This window comes from Hemicordylus capensis, chromosome 3 (genome assembly GCF_027244095.1).
Source record: "Hemicordylus capensis ecotype Gifberg chromosome 3, rHemCap1.1.pri, whole genome shotgun sequence".
NCBI classification, from domain to species: domain Eukaryota; kingdom Metazoa; phylum Chordata; class Lepidosauria; order Squamata; family Cordylidae; genus Hemicordylus; species Hemicordylus capensis.
In genome coordinates this window covers 95,404,636-95,424,445 of record NC_069659.1, presented here as the reverse complement: position 1 = coordinate 95,424,445, position 19,810 = coordinate 95,404,636, and the positions used below count along the sequence as shown (strand labels likewise).

Sequence of the window (19,810 nt, the reverse complement as noted above, 5' to 3'; positions counted from 1 at the left end):
TTGCTACAAAGTTTACCTCAATTACACAATATTCTAATTAATTCCCCAGATCAAAGAATCCTGTTTATACAGATTAGGTGCTAAAATGCTGTGCACCCTCTTAGCAAAGATAAACAATTTTAGACTGGCTGTGTCCATCTTGTTTTGGTTAGAATGGAAAAAAAATTACAACTAATAAGGTACAGGTTTTTATTGAAATTATGCGGTATAGTCTTGAACCAACAACTACATTGTTTTGTGGGGTTTTTTACATCTTCAGGTCACTGTGCACAAAAACCTTGGCCAAGACCCAGACTATCAAAGCACCAGGGCAATGCTAGCACTGTCTGCATGCTATGGGAGAGGAACAAATTCCACCAATCTCCCATCTCTCTGAAGCCCACTGTGCCCTCTGAAAATATGTCCCTGAGGATTGTGCAGCCCTCAGGTGCTTATTTTCAGGAGTCACAGAGGACTTGGGAGGAAAGGGAAGATTGATGAAAATTGTCCCTTCGCCATGGTGCACTCAGCATTAGTTGCAGCAGTGCTTTCTTAGTCTGGATGTTGTCTTTCTCTTGCTGGCAGCAAGACCAGAAATTAAATGGCCACTGAAAGAGTCAGGAATCCCCTTAATAGAAAAATGGTGTCAACAAGTATGGTCTTCAGCATTAATGGAAGAAATTAAGCAAGCAAATCCAAGCCTGTAATAAGATATGACTTTGACTATTTTAATGGATGATTACTATCCATTAATCTCATTTGTAAACAATGAGCCATTCGTTGAAATATCCTCCTGAGAGACAAAAGTCATTTTAGTCAGATATAATTGTGATGTAACCTTTTGTTATCATTATATAATTAAGCTTTAAACTATGTCCCATTTTAGTAATATGACACAGTATCTTTTCTACCATGCAGTTACTGTTTTTTGTATGCTTTGTATTGTTTTGTTTTTTCCTGATAAAAATTTATGAAAGTGTTTACAACAGAAATACAGCTTGTATAATATATCTTATAATAAAAATATAGTTAAAGAATTTCTTTAAAACTGTATCTCCAAGGGACATTTACAGCTTCTGCAGTTAATTCAGACTCACTGGTTTAGTTATTTCCCTTTTTGAAATGTGAGAAATGATTTTTGTCAACTAAAATATACATACATTTGCTCTGTTAGAAAATGCAGGCTTCAATATGAGCACAAACAATGTGATCCAAATGCTTTGCAGAACAGGAATCTTTCTCTTTTCCTAGCAATAATTTTAGCCCTTAACATTGTACATTCATTTCCTTTCTCATCTTAGCAACAGACATAGTGCAGCCAATCAGCATCTGCTTCCTCCCTGCTTGAGCATCACAGTCTGAGGTTACTATAGTGCATTGACCGACAGTAACCGAGCACGAATGTAAGAGCTGGTTCATGCGGCACCTCTACTGCAGTGCACCTGCTATGATAAGGACAGGCTTTTTCTGACTCTGCTAACTAGGATTAGCAAATAATTGAGTGCAAATCCTATTTTTGATCATTTGCATCTTTAAATGGCTCAGGGTACAGAATCTTGCAGGAACCAATGCAACAAAATATGTGTTTGTTTAAATGAATGTGTCAGAGTAAATTTGTAACAGTACCTCCAAAAACCCAGAGTAACCTGGTACATATAAAATGGGTTTTGTCATTTTGACAGCAATGGGTATGAGTGAACTGTGAAGGCTGATTTCCCCAACAGTTTTAAAGCACCATTTTCAGGGTGTGTGTGTTTTTTAAAGTCACCAGAAAGCAGTGTAACTTGCCAGTTTTTTGAAAGATTAAAGAGCTAGATGACTCATCAGAATTTTTGAAAATACATATTTGGCTAAATGTATATATTTGTGCTTTATATACTGAGGTTAAAGTTGATTTGATCTCAAAACTGTGATCACATTGTTAACTTGTATATTCATTTTGCTTCTGTATTTTGTTGACCTCAGTCACACCCCCACAGTTCCTAATTACCCATGTGCTTCATTAGTCAGGATGTTAGCCAGTGAACCTAAACATCCTTTTGGAAATTGAATCGCTATTAGAGGTGGCCTGTCAACTGGGTAGACAAATTAAATCTATTACATTGATTAGTAATTTCATCATTAATGAATGTAATAGATTTAATCTGAGACTTCCCTTTGCAAATCAAAAGTCCATCAAGAAAAAGTGTGACCCTGTATCACTACAAACATACTTCTGTTGGATTCTCAACACCGGGTCCCCATTTGTTGTTGGACTTCAACTCCCATAATCCCCAACCAAAGACCACTGGGGCTGCGGACTGTGGGAGTTGAAGTCCAATAACATCTGGGGACCAAACGTTGAGAACCCCTGCACTAGGCAGGCTCCTGACATAGAGAATTATGTGCACAAAACTAAGAGTACATAAAGATGGTCTAACAAGAGAAATGTACTATGGTGTTTATCACACCATTTAGTAAACTGATCCACTTTAATGCTTCAGCAAATAATGAGGGAAATGTAATCTATATCCACACCTGTCAGAAATCTGGGGGAAAGTGGTAACATTCTTCTCATCAACAAGGTGATGCACATGACCAGTTTGCCAAATGGGTATATTAGCATGATGATAAGATACCAACTGGTAAATGAAACTGTGCAAGTGTTTGATGTTACCTGTGTATTCACTTCTGCAAAAGCAAACCCTGAAAATGATGCCATCAAACTGAATATGAGTACTCTGTAATAAAAGGATTTATCATCTCATTCACATTCTTTGGGATGGGGAACGAAGGTCTTCTTTGGTAATTATACCAAATGAGTTCTATTATTATGATCCTGTGTTCTGTATAGACAGACAAGGTTGTGGGAGCATAGATATTTTTGATGTCAGTGTCAATATAGATGTGAAAGTTTGCTTTTGTTTAGGTTTCCAGAATTAAGACAGAAAAGGCATGGTTATTATGCAGCAACATAATATCATTTTCCAAACATTCTTGAGTTTGGTTTATATATGGAAATTTACATAAAGCTTATTCAGACATTATGTTTTATGTGCACACAGATATCTGTGCATTATTTTTGTACATGTGCTCATTTAAAAAGTGAACCAAGATACAGCCCCCCTCTATTGCAGAGTACGGACAGGAACGTTACAATTGTACGTGCACTGAACATGTTAATAACTGTACCCGCATACAGATCCAAACATGTGCACACAGATGTTGCGTCCATTGACCCTAAAGTGTGAATATACAGGTGAAATTCGGAAAATTAGAATATCGTGCAAAAGTCCATTAATTTCAGTAATGCAGATTAAAAGGTGAAACTGATATATGAGACAGACGCATTACATGCAAAGCGAGATAAGTCAAGCCTTAATTTGTTATCATTGTGATGATCATGGCGTACAGCTCATGAAAACCCCAAATCCACAATCCCTGAAAATTAGAATATTACATGGAACCAAGAAGACAAGGATTGAAGAATAGAACAGTATCGGACCTCTGAAAACTATACAGTGTACTGTGCTTGATTGGCCAGCAAACTCGCCTGACCTGACCCCATAGAGAATCTATGGGGCATTGCCAAGAGAAGGATGAGAGACATGAGACCAAACAATGCAGAATTGCTGAAGGCTGCTAATGAAGCATCCTGGTCTTCCATAATACCTCATCAGTGCCACAGGCTGATAGCATCCATGCCACGCCGCATTGAGGCAGTAATTGCTGCAAAAGGGGCCCAAACCAAGTACTGAATACATATGCATGCTTATACTTTTCAGAGGTCCGTTATTGTTCTATTCTTCAATCCTTGTCTTCTTGGTTCCATGTAATATTCTAATTTTCTGAGATTGTGGATTTGGGGTTTTCATGAGCTGTACGCCATGATCATCACAATCATAACAAATTAAGGCTTGACTTATCTCGCTTTGCATGTAATGCGTCTGTCTCATATATCATTCACCTTTTAATTTGCATTACTGAAATTAATGGACTTTTGCACGATATTCTAATTTTCCGAGTTTCACCTGTACTTTGGTACTGAAAAATCAGAACCAAACGAGGAAGGAGTAGAAGAAACTCAGACTTCATCCAGAAGATCAACAGCAGTGTTTAGTTGATGATCTTCTGGATGAACATGTGATTAATATGCTGGTGTTGAGGCTATAACATGTATTGTCTTGCCAAGGGTGAGCTATACCAGTTCTTTGCTTATGGGAAAACAAGATAATGGATAAGAAAAGTATTTATGATGAAGTTGAGGTTACTGGAGACACACTTTCTCTCTGATAGATAGGAGAGTGCACCGTTGCCATGCTTGGTCCATAAGAATGAGAGACACGGAACATGTAAAGGTTATGGGCATAATCATTTGAGAAGTTCTCCTGTATAAACCCTGTTAAAACAAATGGGAGTTGCACAGAATTGCTCCTATGCAACTCCCATTCATTTCAATGGGTCTTGTGCAAAATAACTTCTTAGTAGAGCATGTTTTGAGTTTAGGGGTGAATACAGATCATAATTTAACAAGAATTTTTCATTTATGCACATTACAACATTCTGCCATGCAAAAGGGGAAGTACAGGTACGAGCGCATCAGATATAGGGAAGCAGCAGACAGTAAGACTAGACCAAGCTGTACATACTCAGTTTCTAAACAGACATTTTCAAACAACAAAACATCACATATGGAGTTTCAGATCTAACATGGTTGAGAACTTTCACAGAAGAAGAGAAGCACAACGAGGAGGTCAAAAACTACAAACATACTATAAAGCAAGGGTTCTAAAACTTAGATCCCCAGATGTTGTTTGACTACAACTCCCATTGTCCCTAGTCACAACAGCTGAAGGTCATTGTGGCTGGGGAGAGCTGTAGTACATCATCATCTGGGGACCCAAGGTTGGGAACCCCTGCTATCAAGGCTTTTCTCAAGGAGGAGGTGCCCTACATATGTTGAGCAGAGATAGTCATAAGAGACAAAATGCCATTGGCGCATGTGTGGCGGCCACTAAAATGGCGGCTGCACGCTCCTACGGAGGCCCAAAAGGGCCAAAAATGTTCATTTACCCGGCCATGGCGGTGATGAAGAAGGCCAGCAGGGGGAGAGGGAACCTGCACGGACACCGCCCCCCCTCCGCGGCCTCAGCAAGCCCCCCGAAGGGGCTAATGGTACTTTAAAAATAATTTACTTAAAACAACAACAATAAATTCACAGACCAGATGGACGGAACTGGGGGGATGGTTCGGTTCGGTTCGACCCTGAACCCCCGAACCGGACCGCCGGACCAGTCTACACATCTCTACCTCCTAGTCCCTTTAAATACGTTTTTAAACTCCTCTCCTTTTGTGTTCCCCCTCCCTCCCCCATCCAATGGAGGCACAGTGCCCACGACAACACTTGATTTGTATGATAACAAGCCAACCAAGAAGCAAAGAGATCACAAGCCAATCAGAATCCAGTGACAGAAAACCAATCAGCAAGGGGAAAACAGACCTCCAAAATGGTGCTTGAATCATCAAAATGTTTCAAATTAGAACTGGGTTGTTTTGTTTTGAGCTCAAAACAGAACCTTTATTTAAAGGGCATTTTGTTTCTTACTCAAAACACTCTTAACGGCCCATTTTGAGTCAAAAAAATTCAACGTTGAAATGTTTTGCACATCCCTACAATGGAGCACTAACTTCTTGACTAAATCATTAATAGTACCTGCAGCTATATTACCTGTTGATATTTCTTCTGTGTTGAAAGGACAAGCTCATCTTTTCGTTTTTTGAACAGCATTTTGCCATTGATTCTTTATGTGATATATTTCTATGTGACCTAACTATATAGCACCAGCCAATTCAATTTCTATTTCAGTTCACCTTGGCAGCAAATTTGTTTGTGTCAATGATATCTTCACCTATTAAAATGGCTTTCTTTTTTATTAGAGCGGAAAGAGCAACTGCCCCTACTAAGCCCAGCATAATATACTCCTCCATGACTGTAGTTAGTCTCTCTCTTGTGTTTTTAGATTGTGAACTCCTTTGGGATAGGGATAAGGATGTGCATGAACTGAGGTTTGAACACTAGTTCAGCCAAGGTATGAACTGTCCGGCTCCATGGGGAGGGGAGCAGCAAGTGGGAGCTTTAAGAAAGAGGAGAGCAGGTCCTAATCTGCTCTCCACCATCCCATGCAGCTTCCTGCTGTGGCAAGTATCCGTGTGTGGCTCCAGCAAGCACATGGCATCCACGCAGGCACAGGCGTGGTCATTTGCGTGGTCAGCTTGTACAGTCAACAGCCTGGATGGCTTTAAGAGGAGTTTAGATAAATTCATGGAGGACAGGTCTACAAATGGCTATGAGTCTGAGGACTACAGACCACCTCCAGCCTCAGAGGCAAGATGCCTCTAAATACCAGAGTAGCAGTAGGAGAGTGAGAATGCCCTCAGCTCTTGCCTGTAGGCTTCCCAGAGGCATCTGGTGGGCCACTGTGTGAAGCAGGATGCTGGACTAGATGGGCCTTAGGCCTGATCCAACAGAGCTGTTCTTATAGTGTTGCTAACTACGCAAATGGCACCCATGGATACCATGTGCATGTTGGTGCTGCCCGTGGGTACCTGGGGCAATTGCCGTCTCAGCAGGTGGCTGCATGGAGTGGTGGAGCCTCCTCCTCTTTCGCTCGCTGCTCCCCTCCCCATGGCGCCGAACCAGTGCTCAAGCCTCGGTTTGTGCACAATCTTAGACAGAGAACTATCTCAATCCTCTTGCTATGTAAACAGGTTTGTTAACTTTTCTTCTGCCCCGGTGCTTCTTACATCTTTGCCCAGTGGGGCATACCCTCCAGAGATCTGGTGGCCATCATCTCTGCTGGCCACCACAGTCGGACTTCTGGGTTTGGTCTGTCCCACTACCAGGTGGTGTTCCTGGGCAACATTATCACTGGGCAACAGTAGTCATGGTCAGGCTGCCCAGATTCCTCTTCTGTAGCACTACAAGAGGGAGATTTCACACCCAGGTGAGTCAGGAACAAACACATAGGTCCAAACATGGCCCTGTTATAAGTCTGCTCTTGAGAGATCTCAGCAGGAAATACTTTGCTCTCCCATCATCCCTCAGGCAAAGTGGACTTCAACTCACCAGGTGTGAGCAACTTCTACAGCATGTCGAGCTTCTGTTAACTAACTGCGTGTGAAAAGAAGGGAAACAGGTTTTTAGCAACTATGGAAAATTCCTATTTCCCCACAAAGGAGCAGCTAGTGAAAATGGCTGAATATTCAGTATGCTTTCAAGCAAACACTGATATTTACACATCAAAAAATAGATAGTTCATGTCAAAAGTGCTGTACACATTGAAAATAGACAGTTTGTGTCAAAAATGAAGCATACAATTGAAAACTTACAGCCATGCCAGCTTATATCATGGAGATAATCCCATGTGCAAATTTAATTACTTCATTAAAATATGTGACAAATGCCTCAAGAGCTACAGTTTTTCTCTTGGGTAATTTTCTCTGTGGAACCATTTGCTGCTGGGAATCCAATATACATCCTCTTTTCCTTCCATGGAGGATGCAGATCACATGAAGGAAACAAAAACTTCAATAGAAAATTCTCCTGTTTGCACCTTCAGTTCTCTAGAATAGTGACTGACAGTGTTGTTCTGACCATCAGCATCTTCCAATCAGTGTTGGCAAATAACTAGTATGCAAATCAATAACTTTCTTAAATCAAATCCCTACTACATCATCATTATTAGATGCTAGTGACACCACATGAACAGTATGGTTTCCAATAGGAGGGAGGTCTCACATTTTTAAAATAAAACATACACATATGAAAACAATAAAGAGTACTACAACCACACACACACACGCACAACTCCATTGATAAATGCTCCATTTCTATAGGCCCCAAGTAGCATTTTGCCAGGTGCAGGAGAAACTCCTGATGCAGGTGTATCCACACAGTCATATGCACTAAGTAATGAACCAATAGTTTGTATTTTATTTCTAAAATAGTATAGATGGGCTGCCTCATTTCCAACTTTACACATTGGAGGTTTTCCTTGGCAAAATAAACATGCTCAGCTAAGTTAGACAACTAGGAGTTAGCCTCAGAAATCCACAATTTAGCCTGAATTTTTCACTTTTGATTTCAGACTCAAGAGATCCCCCTTTTACTGGGCAACAGTTGTATTCATTGTACTCATCTCTGACCATTTGTTTGGGCCATATGTCCACCAATCTTTTCAGCTGACAATACTTTTCGTTTTCAACAAAAATGCAAGAAAGAAAGAAAATACTCCCTAAACTTTATCAAGCTTCTGTGATAAAGCAGACGCATAAGAGTTTCTACAAATGACAGTAATGATACTTTGATCGATAATGTTTTTCTGGTTGTAAAAATTTGCAGAGTATTCTCATATGCCAGAGGTTCTCAAATTTGGGTCCCTGTATATTGGTGGACTAAAAATCCCATCATACCCAGCCACAATGGTCAAAAGCCGGTGTGGCTGGGGGTGATGGGAGTTGTAGTCCAACAATATCTGGGAACAAGTTTGAGAACCCCTGGAATACATTGGAAGATAAGAGTACCTTTACTGGGCCAGACTTGTGATCCATCTCACACAGTATCCTATCACCAACAGAAGCTTGTTATAGAACAATAACCAACAGAACAGCTCAGGGCATGGTGTGGCAAGGGCAGCTCCAGCGGGGGGTGGGGGAGTGCTGCCTTTGACAAGTAGTATGACCCAACTTCCCCTTCGTTTCTGTTTCTGACAACTAATACTCAGGTTACAGCTCACCCACCCATAAATTCACTTCACCCCTTCTGTGCCCCTCCCCCCCTTTTTTCCTGGTAGCACCACTGAAAAATGTAAATCCTGTTGAGACATTTATGTTTGACTGTCTCCTCTATTTTGTTGGGTAACAAACTTGAGACAAGCGCTAGGGATGTGCAGAACCAATTCGAAAGCAAACCAGGCCGCCCCAAGCTGGTTTGATCACAAACTGCGTCAAACCTTTCAGAGCCGGTTCGTCAAACCAACTGGCCCATCCGACATACCCACAGTTCTGTCCGAATTTGGTTCAAATTCAGACTAAACTGCACCAAATGGTCCATGCACACCTCAAACAAGCACATGTCATTCAACAGTTCTAAATGCAATTGCACCAAACTCTAACTCAATCCAAGGGAATTCTCATCAGCATGTACATTTGAAAACATACACTTAAGTCTGAAGACACTGAGCACTTCCTGCACATGCTGACCATAAAGATTTTATATGAAAATAAATGCACTGAAGAAAAAACAAGCCACAGGATGCTTACTTCAGAACAGTTCCTTTTATTTCACTGGGTTCTGTCAGGAGTAAGTGGCTTGGGCATAATAGAACACGCTACAGTCTCTCTGAAGACTAGAAATGTGATGCTATTCCCCACCCCACTCCCATACTTGATAAAATATCTCAAATATTCATTTATTTATTAATCATGCCATGTCATCAGTGTACTGGGCACCTTACCCAGTTACACAGGCAGTATAGACAGATCCCTGATTCCAAGGCGCTTACTAAAATCTAAAATAAGCAGCAGGAAAACAATAGATGGGCCAGACAATGGTTTCACAGATCTGTAGAACTAAGACTTAACCTGAGAAATCCTGTGATCTATTCTGCCAGCTGCAGATGTTCATTAATAAGCACCATTCCTAATTACTCTACAATCATACACTTGGAAATGGAACCCATCTTAATTCAGTCCCTATTGTATCTGAGGGCCATTCTCAAAACCACGTAGCCGTCATTGGCTGAATAATTTTCTTTATCAGATTGTTTCTACCATTCCAAGCACATTTTCATAGGGAACGGAAACAAGCTAGTATCTTCAGATTTCTCCACTTAGCCACTACTAGTAAGACTGGCTACTAAGAGCTTTACAGTGTCATAGGCTGTCCTCCTAGGTTCCTCTAGGAATTACATCTAATGTTTAGCAGGGTCTCATGGTCAGTGATGGAGTTAATCTTATTGCCTACCACCTTGCAGTCAAGCAGAGAGGCACAACATTTCCATTAGTCCATTTAAAAAAAAACAGACTAATGGAATGTTGGAGGCACAACGTTTCCATTAGTCCATTCAGTCAGCAGGATTTTCCTTGACTCTAAAATTGTGCATGGTGCCAATGAACAGAGAGAAAATCACTAAGGCAGCTACTCATTGCAATGTCTCGGCAAAAGGACTGAATTCTCAACATAAAAGGCTCAGGTTTTTTTATAACCATCTATGTTTTGCCCTCACTACTGGTTTTATCATCAACCAAGCTTATGTTGTTTACTTCAGAACTATGTCGCAATACAAAGAATGTTTCCTTCAATATTAAGGTTACCAGCTTACCAAATATGACCTCCAGCTTTTTGCCTGTTTCTTAGCTGGACAAGGTGCAAAGGTCATTTTGGGGACACCTCTTGGCTCCATTGCGTTACTGCTGGGCTCTGCTCCAGTACCAGATTTCAAGGGGTGGCAGGCTTGCAACATCACTAGGTCCCACCTTCAACATTCATGTTTTTAAGTGCACCCATCAACTCTATTCAATATCCTTGTAAAAGTTTTGTTTTCTTACCCTTCTTTCTCCACCATGGTCCTTCCTGGATAGAATAGGAGAGTTCCTTAAACTCAATGTTCACAGCTGGTCGACGAGGAAGGTAGGAGAAGCGATGGGCTTCTGTCAAAGCATTGTCCAGCTTTTTCAAATGGCCGTTCAACAAATGGACATCTTGTGTGTCAGTGCCATTGGAGACCACCTCATCCACTGAAACACATACGGACTTGGGCTCAGGCATAGCAGATGCAGAATTGCTGGCATTCTGGAGGACCAAAAAACAGTGTTCACAACTTTCTCCAGGGAAAGTGCATCCAGAAAACATTTGCTCTGTCATAGTAGTGTCAAAAAAGAATAGAAAACAAATCTAGGTTGTGTAAGTTCTGCTAATGTTATGTCTGCAAATTACTTTAGAGGTGAGCATAGCTTTCATACAAAAAGGAGTATTTGGTGCCAACAAGTGGCTATCATAAAACAATTGTATTGGTTATGGTTTTCCCTTGAAAAGCACATGAAGGGCTGGTTTGTACAATGTAGAAGGGCTATTTTCATGACACCAGCCACCTGGAGCCTTCTGCTCCAGCCGAGGGTAGCCCAATATTTTCACTTGGCTTTTTACAAAGGTAGACTGATCCATGAATTTGTTCTACCTCAGCAGGCAATCATCTGGGCAATCAGCACTGGATAGAAGGCTTCCCCGGGCCACCGCCATCTTGGGTAGCCATCTGGGTGGGGGGAGAGGAGTGGCCGCACTGAATGCAGCGGCTGCTCTGATGAGAGCAGCCACTGCACTGCTGGCATGGGGCGCTGTGTGATGTGGGAGGACTTCCTTCTTCCGATCCCAACTTTGTCCTCCACTCTACTGCCACTCATGTGGGTGCGCAGAGTATCAGAGGCAAAGATGGCCACAGCTCATCTGCCGGGTATGAGCTCTCCCAAGCAGCAGCCGGAGGTCATGTGCACAGCCTCATATTTGCACAAGAAGTCCCCAGTGTCTCTGTTCTGTGGATATTTAACCGTAATATGAAAATCAGGCTACAGCAGGCCTGCTCAGCTTTGGCCCTCCTGCAGATGTTGGCCTACAACTCCCATAATCCCTGGCTATTGGCCCCTATGGCTGGGGCTTATGGGAGTTGTAGTCCAAAAACAGCTAGGGGGCCTAACTTGAGCAGGCCTGGGCTACAGCCAGCAGCACCTATCATGGCCATGATGGCTAGAGAAAGTATAGTTCGCATTATATGCTTGTCCACAGAACTGCATGCTGGATGAGGTCAGCTCTGCGCATGAGAAGAAGAAAAATGTACTGTCTCAATGCACTGAGCTGGCCGAACACAAAATAATCTTTCAGAGGATGTCTCTGGCAATGTGCAGTTGGCTGTACTTTGATAAATGTCATATGCACAAGCAGAACTCACTCCTTTTTCTTCAGGAATTGTTTAAAAAGATCTAAATTACCATTTATACCACTAAATTAAAATAATTCTCAGCAAAGCTGCATATTTTTAGAAAAGGGACTTCACACATGTTATATCAAAATGTGCTTCTATAATCAGATTACACTTTTAGTAAGCCACCCTTTATATATTTCTGTGTTTCTCATCCTTTTTGTACCAAAATCCTAAGTATATTCACTTGGGATGTAACACCCACTGATTCAAACATAATTTACTTATAGGAAGATGCTGAAAGGCATCATCTCATACTGCACGGGAGGAGGCAATGGTAAACACCTCCTGTATTCTACTAAAGACAACCACAGGGCTCTGTGGTCACCAGGAGTCAACACCTACTCAACGGCACAACTTTACCTTTACTAAGCTTGTTTAGGATTAGAGTCTTGTGTTGGGAACTTGGTCAGGACCACGGGTGGCCATAACCAAATCTAGACATGGAAGGTGTGCTTTCCAGCTTGGTGATTAAAGTTACAGGGCTGGAGCCTGAAGAGCAGGGACCAAGGGCAGAGGGCTGGGCTCCCAGTATTGGGTGCTCTGGGCGGGAGTTGGAGAATCCACGTTCAATTCGCTTCCTCTGCTGAGCCATTTCCTAGAGCCATTTTTGGGCATACACCAATCCTTATTGGTTTGTGCAGTGCCAAAAGCATGGCTTGCACTTTACAAGAATAACATTGCTTTCAAAAGATTCGCTGTGTCAGGCCTTGACAAATTTTCTTTAGATCTAGGAACCAGCCCAGGAATTTAGGAGCCAGATCATAGACACTTGACAAAATTGCTGGATTTAGTGATGGACATTGTGCAGAGGCAGTAAATGGACTTCTCTTTATCTCCTTTACAAGTAACATACTTAGAACAGAAACAGGGCTACCTAGGACAAAAAGATTTCATTTAAAAACTTTGTCTCTGAATGTCCTAGTTTAGATACCATGGTTAAATTTCTAGGTGCCACAGCTCCCTGGATTTGTCTAGCCCTGGGCTGAGTGATGGCTTCTTCCCCACAGAAACTCATTGATATTACACTCTGCACTGGAACCCATCAAGGTCAACATTTATTTGAATCCTTCCAGTTACATAAACCAGTATTCTTAGTTTCCAGGGGAATAGTATCAGGTAAGGATGTGCACGGAACGGATTTTACATTCTGTTTCGAGCTTGGAACGGAACGCAAGATATTCTGTCAGAACAACTAGTCAAGCCAGTTCCGACAGAATGACCCCGTTCCAACTCGGAATGTTCCAAGCGCCATTTTGGACTCCAAAATGGTGCTCTTCTGGCCTCAGTGCACGTGCAGCAACCATTTATGTGGTGGTGCTGACCACGCAAATGGCTGCCACGCATGCACAGAGGCCAGAAGAGCATCATTTTAGAGTCCAAAATGGCGCTCAGAATATTTAGAGTGTTTTAAGTTGGAATGGGGTTGTTCTGTTCTGACCTCAGAACCAGCCCTTCATTTGAAAGGCATTCTGTTCCGAGCTCAGAACACCTGAAATGGCCCATTTGCAGTCAGAATGTTCTGACTGTGAACCATTCTGCACATCCCTATCAGGTAAGCATTGTCATCGCTATACAAGTATCACATTCCACAAGACTAACAGAATTCTGCTGAAGACTTCTTTTTAAAAAAATATGTACTAACATTTTAGGTTTGCTCTTCAGTAATACATTCCTTTGGTTAGAATGTTTGCAGGCATATCAAGCATAAGCCCAGTGAGTCATATTAAGCCCTATAGGGGTTGCCAGTGTGGTGGCCTATGGCAGCCCTACTACATCCATAGAAATTACTGAATCAATTCAAGGACTAGGAAGCTGTTGTCTTTCTTAGGCCAAAGGGGCTGACTGACCTAGCTAGTGATGCTATATGCCACAGCTGAGTGTTTTGGTCCCTCTTTTTAGCTGACTTGGTAGTGGGAGATGTTTGTGCCCGCTTTCTCTAGGAACAGCAAGATGAATGCGATAACACTTAAACCCACAAGGGCTATTTCAGACTCGCAGGCCATGCTGTAAAGTAAAGTGTGCCCTCGAGTCGGTGTTGACTGCTGGTGACCACAGATCCTTGTGGTTTTTCTTTGGTAGAATACAGGAGGGGTTTACCATTGCCATCTCCTGCCCAGTATGAGATGGTGCCTTTCAACATCTTCCTATATCGCTGCTGATATAGGTGCTTCCCATAGTCTAGGAAACATACCAGCATGGATTCGAACCGGCAACCTCATGCTTGCTAGGAAAGTCATTTCCCACTGTGTGCTGTAGCAGACTTTAAATTCATCATGCTTCCACAAAAAAGTTTCAGAGGGAGATTCCAGCATGAAGACACTGTATTGGAATTCAACAGCAGGTTTTACTCTGTGGAACTTGTACTTTGGGAAGTGTTACTCACTGCAGAAATTCAGTGTCCCTGTATGTTTGATTATATTACTTTTTTATTAACAACCACCACTAGTTGATACTGAAACACATCACACTGGACCTTGTGTTAATTTGACTGAGTCTGTATTAATCTGCGCTTTCCATAACCATATGACATATACACTATCTCTTGCATTGTTTAACCTCTGGCAATTTTTTTTCTTTGCTCTTCTCTCTATATTCATGGTATATATCCACTTAAGTGACCACCATATGCATCTGATAAAGTTGGCTCTGGTCCATGAAAGCGAATTTCACAGTTTGCTAGTCTTTAAGCTGGCATTCAACTCTGTTATTTCAAAGCAAATGTGTATATGCATGATACTTTTTGGCTGTCAGTGTCATGACAACTGTGGTAATGATTTCTACTTTTTCCAACTGTACTTATTTTATTTATTTATTTATTTGATTTATATACCACCCTTCCAAAATGGCCCAGGGTGGTTTACAACAGAATAAAAACAATTAAAAACAATTAACAATTAAAATCAAAACTATAAAAACAGAATAAAAACAATTAAACATTCAAACAGCTAAAAACCCTGGAAAACCAGGGCAAACATTTAAAACAATATAAAACAGTTTAAAAACGCAGGAAGGCTAGGCCGAACAGATAGGTTTTAAGGGCTCTCCTGAAAGACAGCAATCAACTCAAATTACGGATTTCTGCTGGGAGTGCATTCCATAGCCCAGGAACAGCTACAGAGAAGGCCCGCCTCTGAGTCGCCACCAGACGAACCGGTGGTAACTGGAGACGGACCTCCTTAGATGACCTTAATGTGTGGTGGGGATCATGCAGAAGAAGGCGCTCTCTAAGATAACTCAGACCTAAGCCGTTCAGGGCTTTAAAGGTAATAACCCGTACTTTGTATTTTGCCCAGAAACATATTGGCAGCCAGTGTAAATGTTTCAAAACAGGCATAATATGGTCTCTCCAGGTTACCCCGGAGACCAATCTGGCTGCCGCATTCTGAACTAACTGAAGTTTCCGAACTACGTACAAAGGCAGCCCCACATAGAGCGCATTGCAATAGTCAAGCCTGGAAGTTACCAGCTGATGCACCACTGTTTTGAGGTCATCCTCTTCAAGGAATGGGCACAGCTCTTGAATCAGCCGGAGCTGATAGAAAGCACTCCTGGCCACAGCCTCCACCTGAGATACCAGGGTGAGGCCTAGGTCCAGGAGTACTCCCAAGCTGCGCACCTGCTCCTTCTGGGGGAGTGTTACCCCATACTTGAGGGAGAGTTTGTTTGATTTCTGACACAATACGAATAAAATATTTTTCTTTTCTTTTTTCTTTTTTAAAAAGCAAAATATTTGTGATAGTCCCTGAAGCAATTACTGAGTAGCAAATGTGTCTGTTTGAGTTTGGCTCTCTCATTTGAGTTTGATGCTCCATTGTACAGCATCAAGGGCCATGCTTCTCAAAGTCTGAAGACATCCCTGGGAGGGAACCAATAATTTGTAATGCCGAATTACCTAGCTGGCCAACTTCAGTCTACTTTCAAGTGTGCCATGACATGAAGCCTATGTCATTGATTGATATTGGCAGGCTTTAAAACAGCCACTCAGTTGGTCACCTGTGGCAAGTGAAAATCCTTTCAGGGCAACTAGGCAGAAGAACTTTTGTAAACTGGAATGTTTTTCTTCTCAAACCCTCAATGCACAACTAATAGCAAATATAGGTTTGTGGGAGGATTTGGTATAGTAAAGCTGTTTGTGGACTAGTCATGAATGTTTATGAATTTATTTTCAAAACTGGATGTTTAGAAGTTAGAACCAAGAATACAAGAACCAAGAGTACAATTCCTTCCTGTTCTTTCAGTCTGCCCATCTTACGGAAAGTAGAATGAAGTTGGTCACCTGAGCTGCTTGGAGTTATTTTTGATGTTATTATCTTGGGGAAACTTCAGGAGGGCTTCCTCACTGATTTAGAGTAGCTTGTGAATTTGACAGTCCCTAGTCTAGGAACTCATGTGCGTTCCTCAAAGAAGGTAATGTTGAAGATTAAACATAGAGCTAAAGGGTTAGCGCCCAACTAGATAGGATGGCAGCAGTTCCCCAACTATCACAAAAACAGGGAGATGCGCAACTGATTTTAAAAGCAAGAGGGGCACAGAGATATAGGGTAAGCCACAGATGTAATGCCATCTCTAGCTAACCTCTCTGTAATCCCTCTGCCAAATTCTTTTCATCCAGGTGGAACTGAACATATTTAGATAGAGACAGAGAAGGGATTGGGAACCGTCAGGGACATAGTTTCAGAAAGCACAGGCAAGCTACAGAGGGAAGAGGGATCTACACACACACACTAGATATGGAAAAGCCTGGCACATCAGCACATGATTACTCTGGATGTCAGCCACTGCGTCAGGCCATTGGTCCATCTAGCCCAATACTGTATACTCCGACATTTGGCTGCTTTTCGGGGAATTGGGTAGGAGTCTTTCCCAGTCCTACTACCTGGGATTTCTTTTGCTGGAAACCTGAAGATTGAACCTGGGAGCTTGTGTATGCAATGCGCACACTCTGCCACTGAGTTACGGCCTCCCGCACACCCACTCACAGTCTAAGAGAGTCACCAACAGCAACAGCCACTGGAAAGACACTATGCTAGGTTGAATGCATAGTGAGGGGTGGCTGCTACTTTAAAAGGTGCTTCTTGCCCAGTTAGCAGGGGTTATGCAGCTTCAAGAGACTTGTTCTTAAATTATTGAGTATACACACACTCTAAAGCTCCTGGGTTACTCATAATTCCTTCTAAAAATATAACATGTTCAAGAGCAGATACTTTTGATGTTTATTTTTGTACACTTGTTTAGAGTTTTTAATCAGGCAATGGGGGAAGGAGATATGCAATTTGTTCAGGATGTTTAGACAGCTTGAGAAATAATGCCATTTAAAATACCAGTTAAAGTGGGCAATAACTAACTCAGGGATTTATATTCTATAGGGGCTATTTCTGTGACTAAATCTCTCTCCCCTCTCCTCAGTATAAAACTCTGTTCAGTGGTGAGATGAAAAAACAAAGCACATTTATTGTTCAGAAGTATTACTGAAGTTATCCCAGTATAATTTAGAAGGTCATAGTCAAGTCAAATCAAGAGGCTTCTTATTATGACAGCACAGCATAGTGGTTAGAGTGCTGGACTAGGACCAGGAAGACCCGAGTTCAAATCCCCATACAACCATGAAACTCACTGGGTGACTCTGGGCCAGTCATGCATCTCTCAGCCTAACCTATCTCACAGGGTTGTTGTGAGGATAAAAATAATCATGAGAGGAATATAAATGTAATAAATAAATAAATATTTTGAGATGCTGGGGGGCCTAGAAAAGTCAAATGACAATGCAGACATCACTATCTCTTCAAATCTCACCACTTAATTTTAGAACCAATATGTACAAAATACTTCAAAGTAATGTATACCTAAACTGACAGATTGCAATAAACATATGCTCTAAATCTCAGTTTATATAACCCATCTCCAACATGTTAAAGGCTGCATCTAGTTTACTGTGAGGGTTTTCATTCCAATTTCACTTTTGGAATTTTAATTGCTTCGTATTAGACAGCAAAATGAGCAAGAAATGCATTCTTTAAGAGCAGTCAAAATGACCAGTCTGGAATCCCATATGAAAAAACTGTGTCCTTTAACCCCAAAACTTACTTTCAACCCCCTACTCTTTCACTCTCTTTTCTCAAGTTTATATCAAATCCGTTATATAATAAGCTGGAGAGGCTATCTGTGCCTCAGTAAATCTGTTTTCAAATCATAGGATGCAGTTGTGAAAGACTGAGCATGCTCAGAAAACCATCTAATTCCATCCACCACCCCCTCCCCTCGCTCCATCTTTTTTATGAGCTCAAGGCAGAGGTAACTTTCGGTCAAACACTGCTATGTGCAGCTGACTTCAAATCCAGGATGATGTCAATGACAAAAAACAAAAAAACAAACACAAAATAAATCCCCGCAGTTCTAACCAGCCTATACCTGCAAGGTGACCACACTTATGCCACAAAAAACGACAGCCTGAACACAACTTTGGGAGGCTTCAGAGCCCCAGAAAATTTGTCCTTCGGGCTGTGGAAAAAGAGGCACACCAATAACTTTCTACTCTATAAAATACTCACACATGTCAATTACGTATAAAATCACAGCCACTGACAAGGGAACAAAGCACGGATCATGAAACAAAAGACAATAGAGAGATCTCCTTACCAAAGCAATTTCAGTGTTGATGCACCAAGATTTCTTAATTCACGCAAAACAGAACAAGGGGTCTCCTCTTCCTTCTCATTCAGTGGACACACACACACTTAAGGAGAGAAGGACTGCTCCATCATCTCGGCCACGCTCCGATTAAGGAGGCAACCCTGACTCCGTTTCTTGCAGGCTCTAGGTCACTTTTGCAGAAGTGTCCCTTCTCTCCTTCCCCTCTCGCTTCAGTGAATTAACCCATCGCTCTAACCTCCTTGGTATTATCTCTTTCGCTTTTAAGTACTCCGCTTAGAGTACGATCAAGCAACCAGCTGGGCTACGTTTGATCTGGACAGAGGTTCCTCTTTGGCTCGTGTGTTTTCAACCACAACACCAAAGCAGAACGAGAAACCCGCTCCCAAGAGTAAGATCCTTCTCAAAGAAACCAGAAACTGCCCAAATGGTTAAACTGCATGAATTCGCATCGGGAAGGAGGTGGTAGCATTTCCAAACACAAGCACACTCTCTCTCAACCCAGGTTAGCAGATTCCATCTCCCTTTTTGCATTCTCCCCAAGACATTCAACCTCCCCGCCGCCTCCTCCTCGAGTCAAGAGAAAATGTTAAGACGGTCGGATCCAGAAATGTCTGGACTCCGGATTAGGAGTGCTCGTTCACACTCTGGCTCTAGGGTCACAGATGGAAAGAGGGCAAGGAAGCATCTACTTACCAAAGCTGCGCCCACTGAGAAAGCTGCCATCAGACATGCCATGTGCCCCAGAGGTGGCAAGCGAGAAGGAAGAAAAGATGAACAGGGCACACGCAGAAGCAAAAGGGGGCGGTCCCGGAGCAGCTGCAGCAGCCTAACGGTAAGCCGTCGCTGGGGCAAGATAGACCAGAAGCAACACCAAAAAAAAAAAAAAACCCCAACACCGAGGGGGAGGGCTGCTTCGGGTACCGGCTCCTTGTTTACACTGGCTGCACTATCTCGCCGTCCCACTGGCTCTCCCGCGGCTCTCGCCTGCCCTCGATTGGCTGAGGAGCAGGAGGGGCGGGGTTTGTGCCTTGCAGGTAAACGTGTTCTTGTTTTCCTCCAGCCCTGCGTGGCGTGGTGGCGTGGCGTGGCTTCCTGTTGTCGGGGCTGAAATCAGTCAGGTCAAGTATGCTGTCTTCTTTCCCCCTCGCCGGCAGCACCGAAGGGCT

At 42.3% G+C, this 19,810-nt stretch overlaps 1 protein-coding gene across 3 annotated transcripts in view; it reads right to left on the bottom strand.

Moving 5' to 3' along the window:
* Window positions 1–19,507, bottom strand: part of ABCG1 (ATP binding cassette subfamily G member 1) — a 93,981-nt gene extending 74,474 nt beyond the window's left edge. The window contains exons 1-2 of one of the 3 annotated variants that reach the window (XM_053310891.1): window positions 19,338–19,507; window positions 10,567–10,810 (exon numbers count right to left, since the gene is read on the bottom strand). In XM_053310891.1, the coding sequence (XP_053166866.1) occupies window positions 10,567–10,810; window positions 19,338–19,379 (286 nt within the window). In that variant the 5' untranslated portion in view covers window positions 19,380–19,507. Of the gene's footprint in view, window positions 1–10,566; window positions 10,811–18,629; window positions 18,850–19,337 lie in introns of those variants that run through there. The other 2 variants (XM_053310892.1, XM_053310893.1) reach the window with 2 other exon arrangements.
* Between the last annotated feature and the right edge of the window lie 303 nt (window positions 19,508–19,810).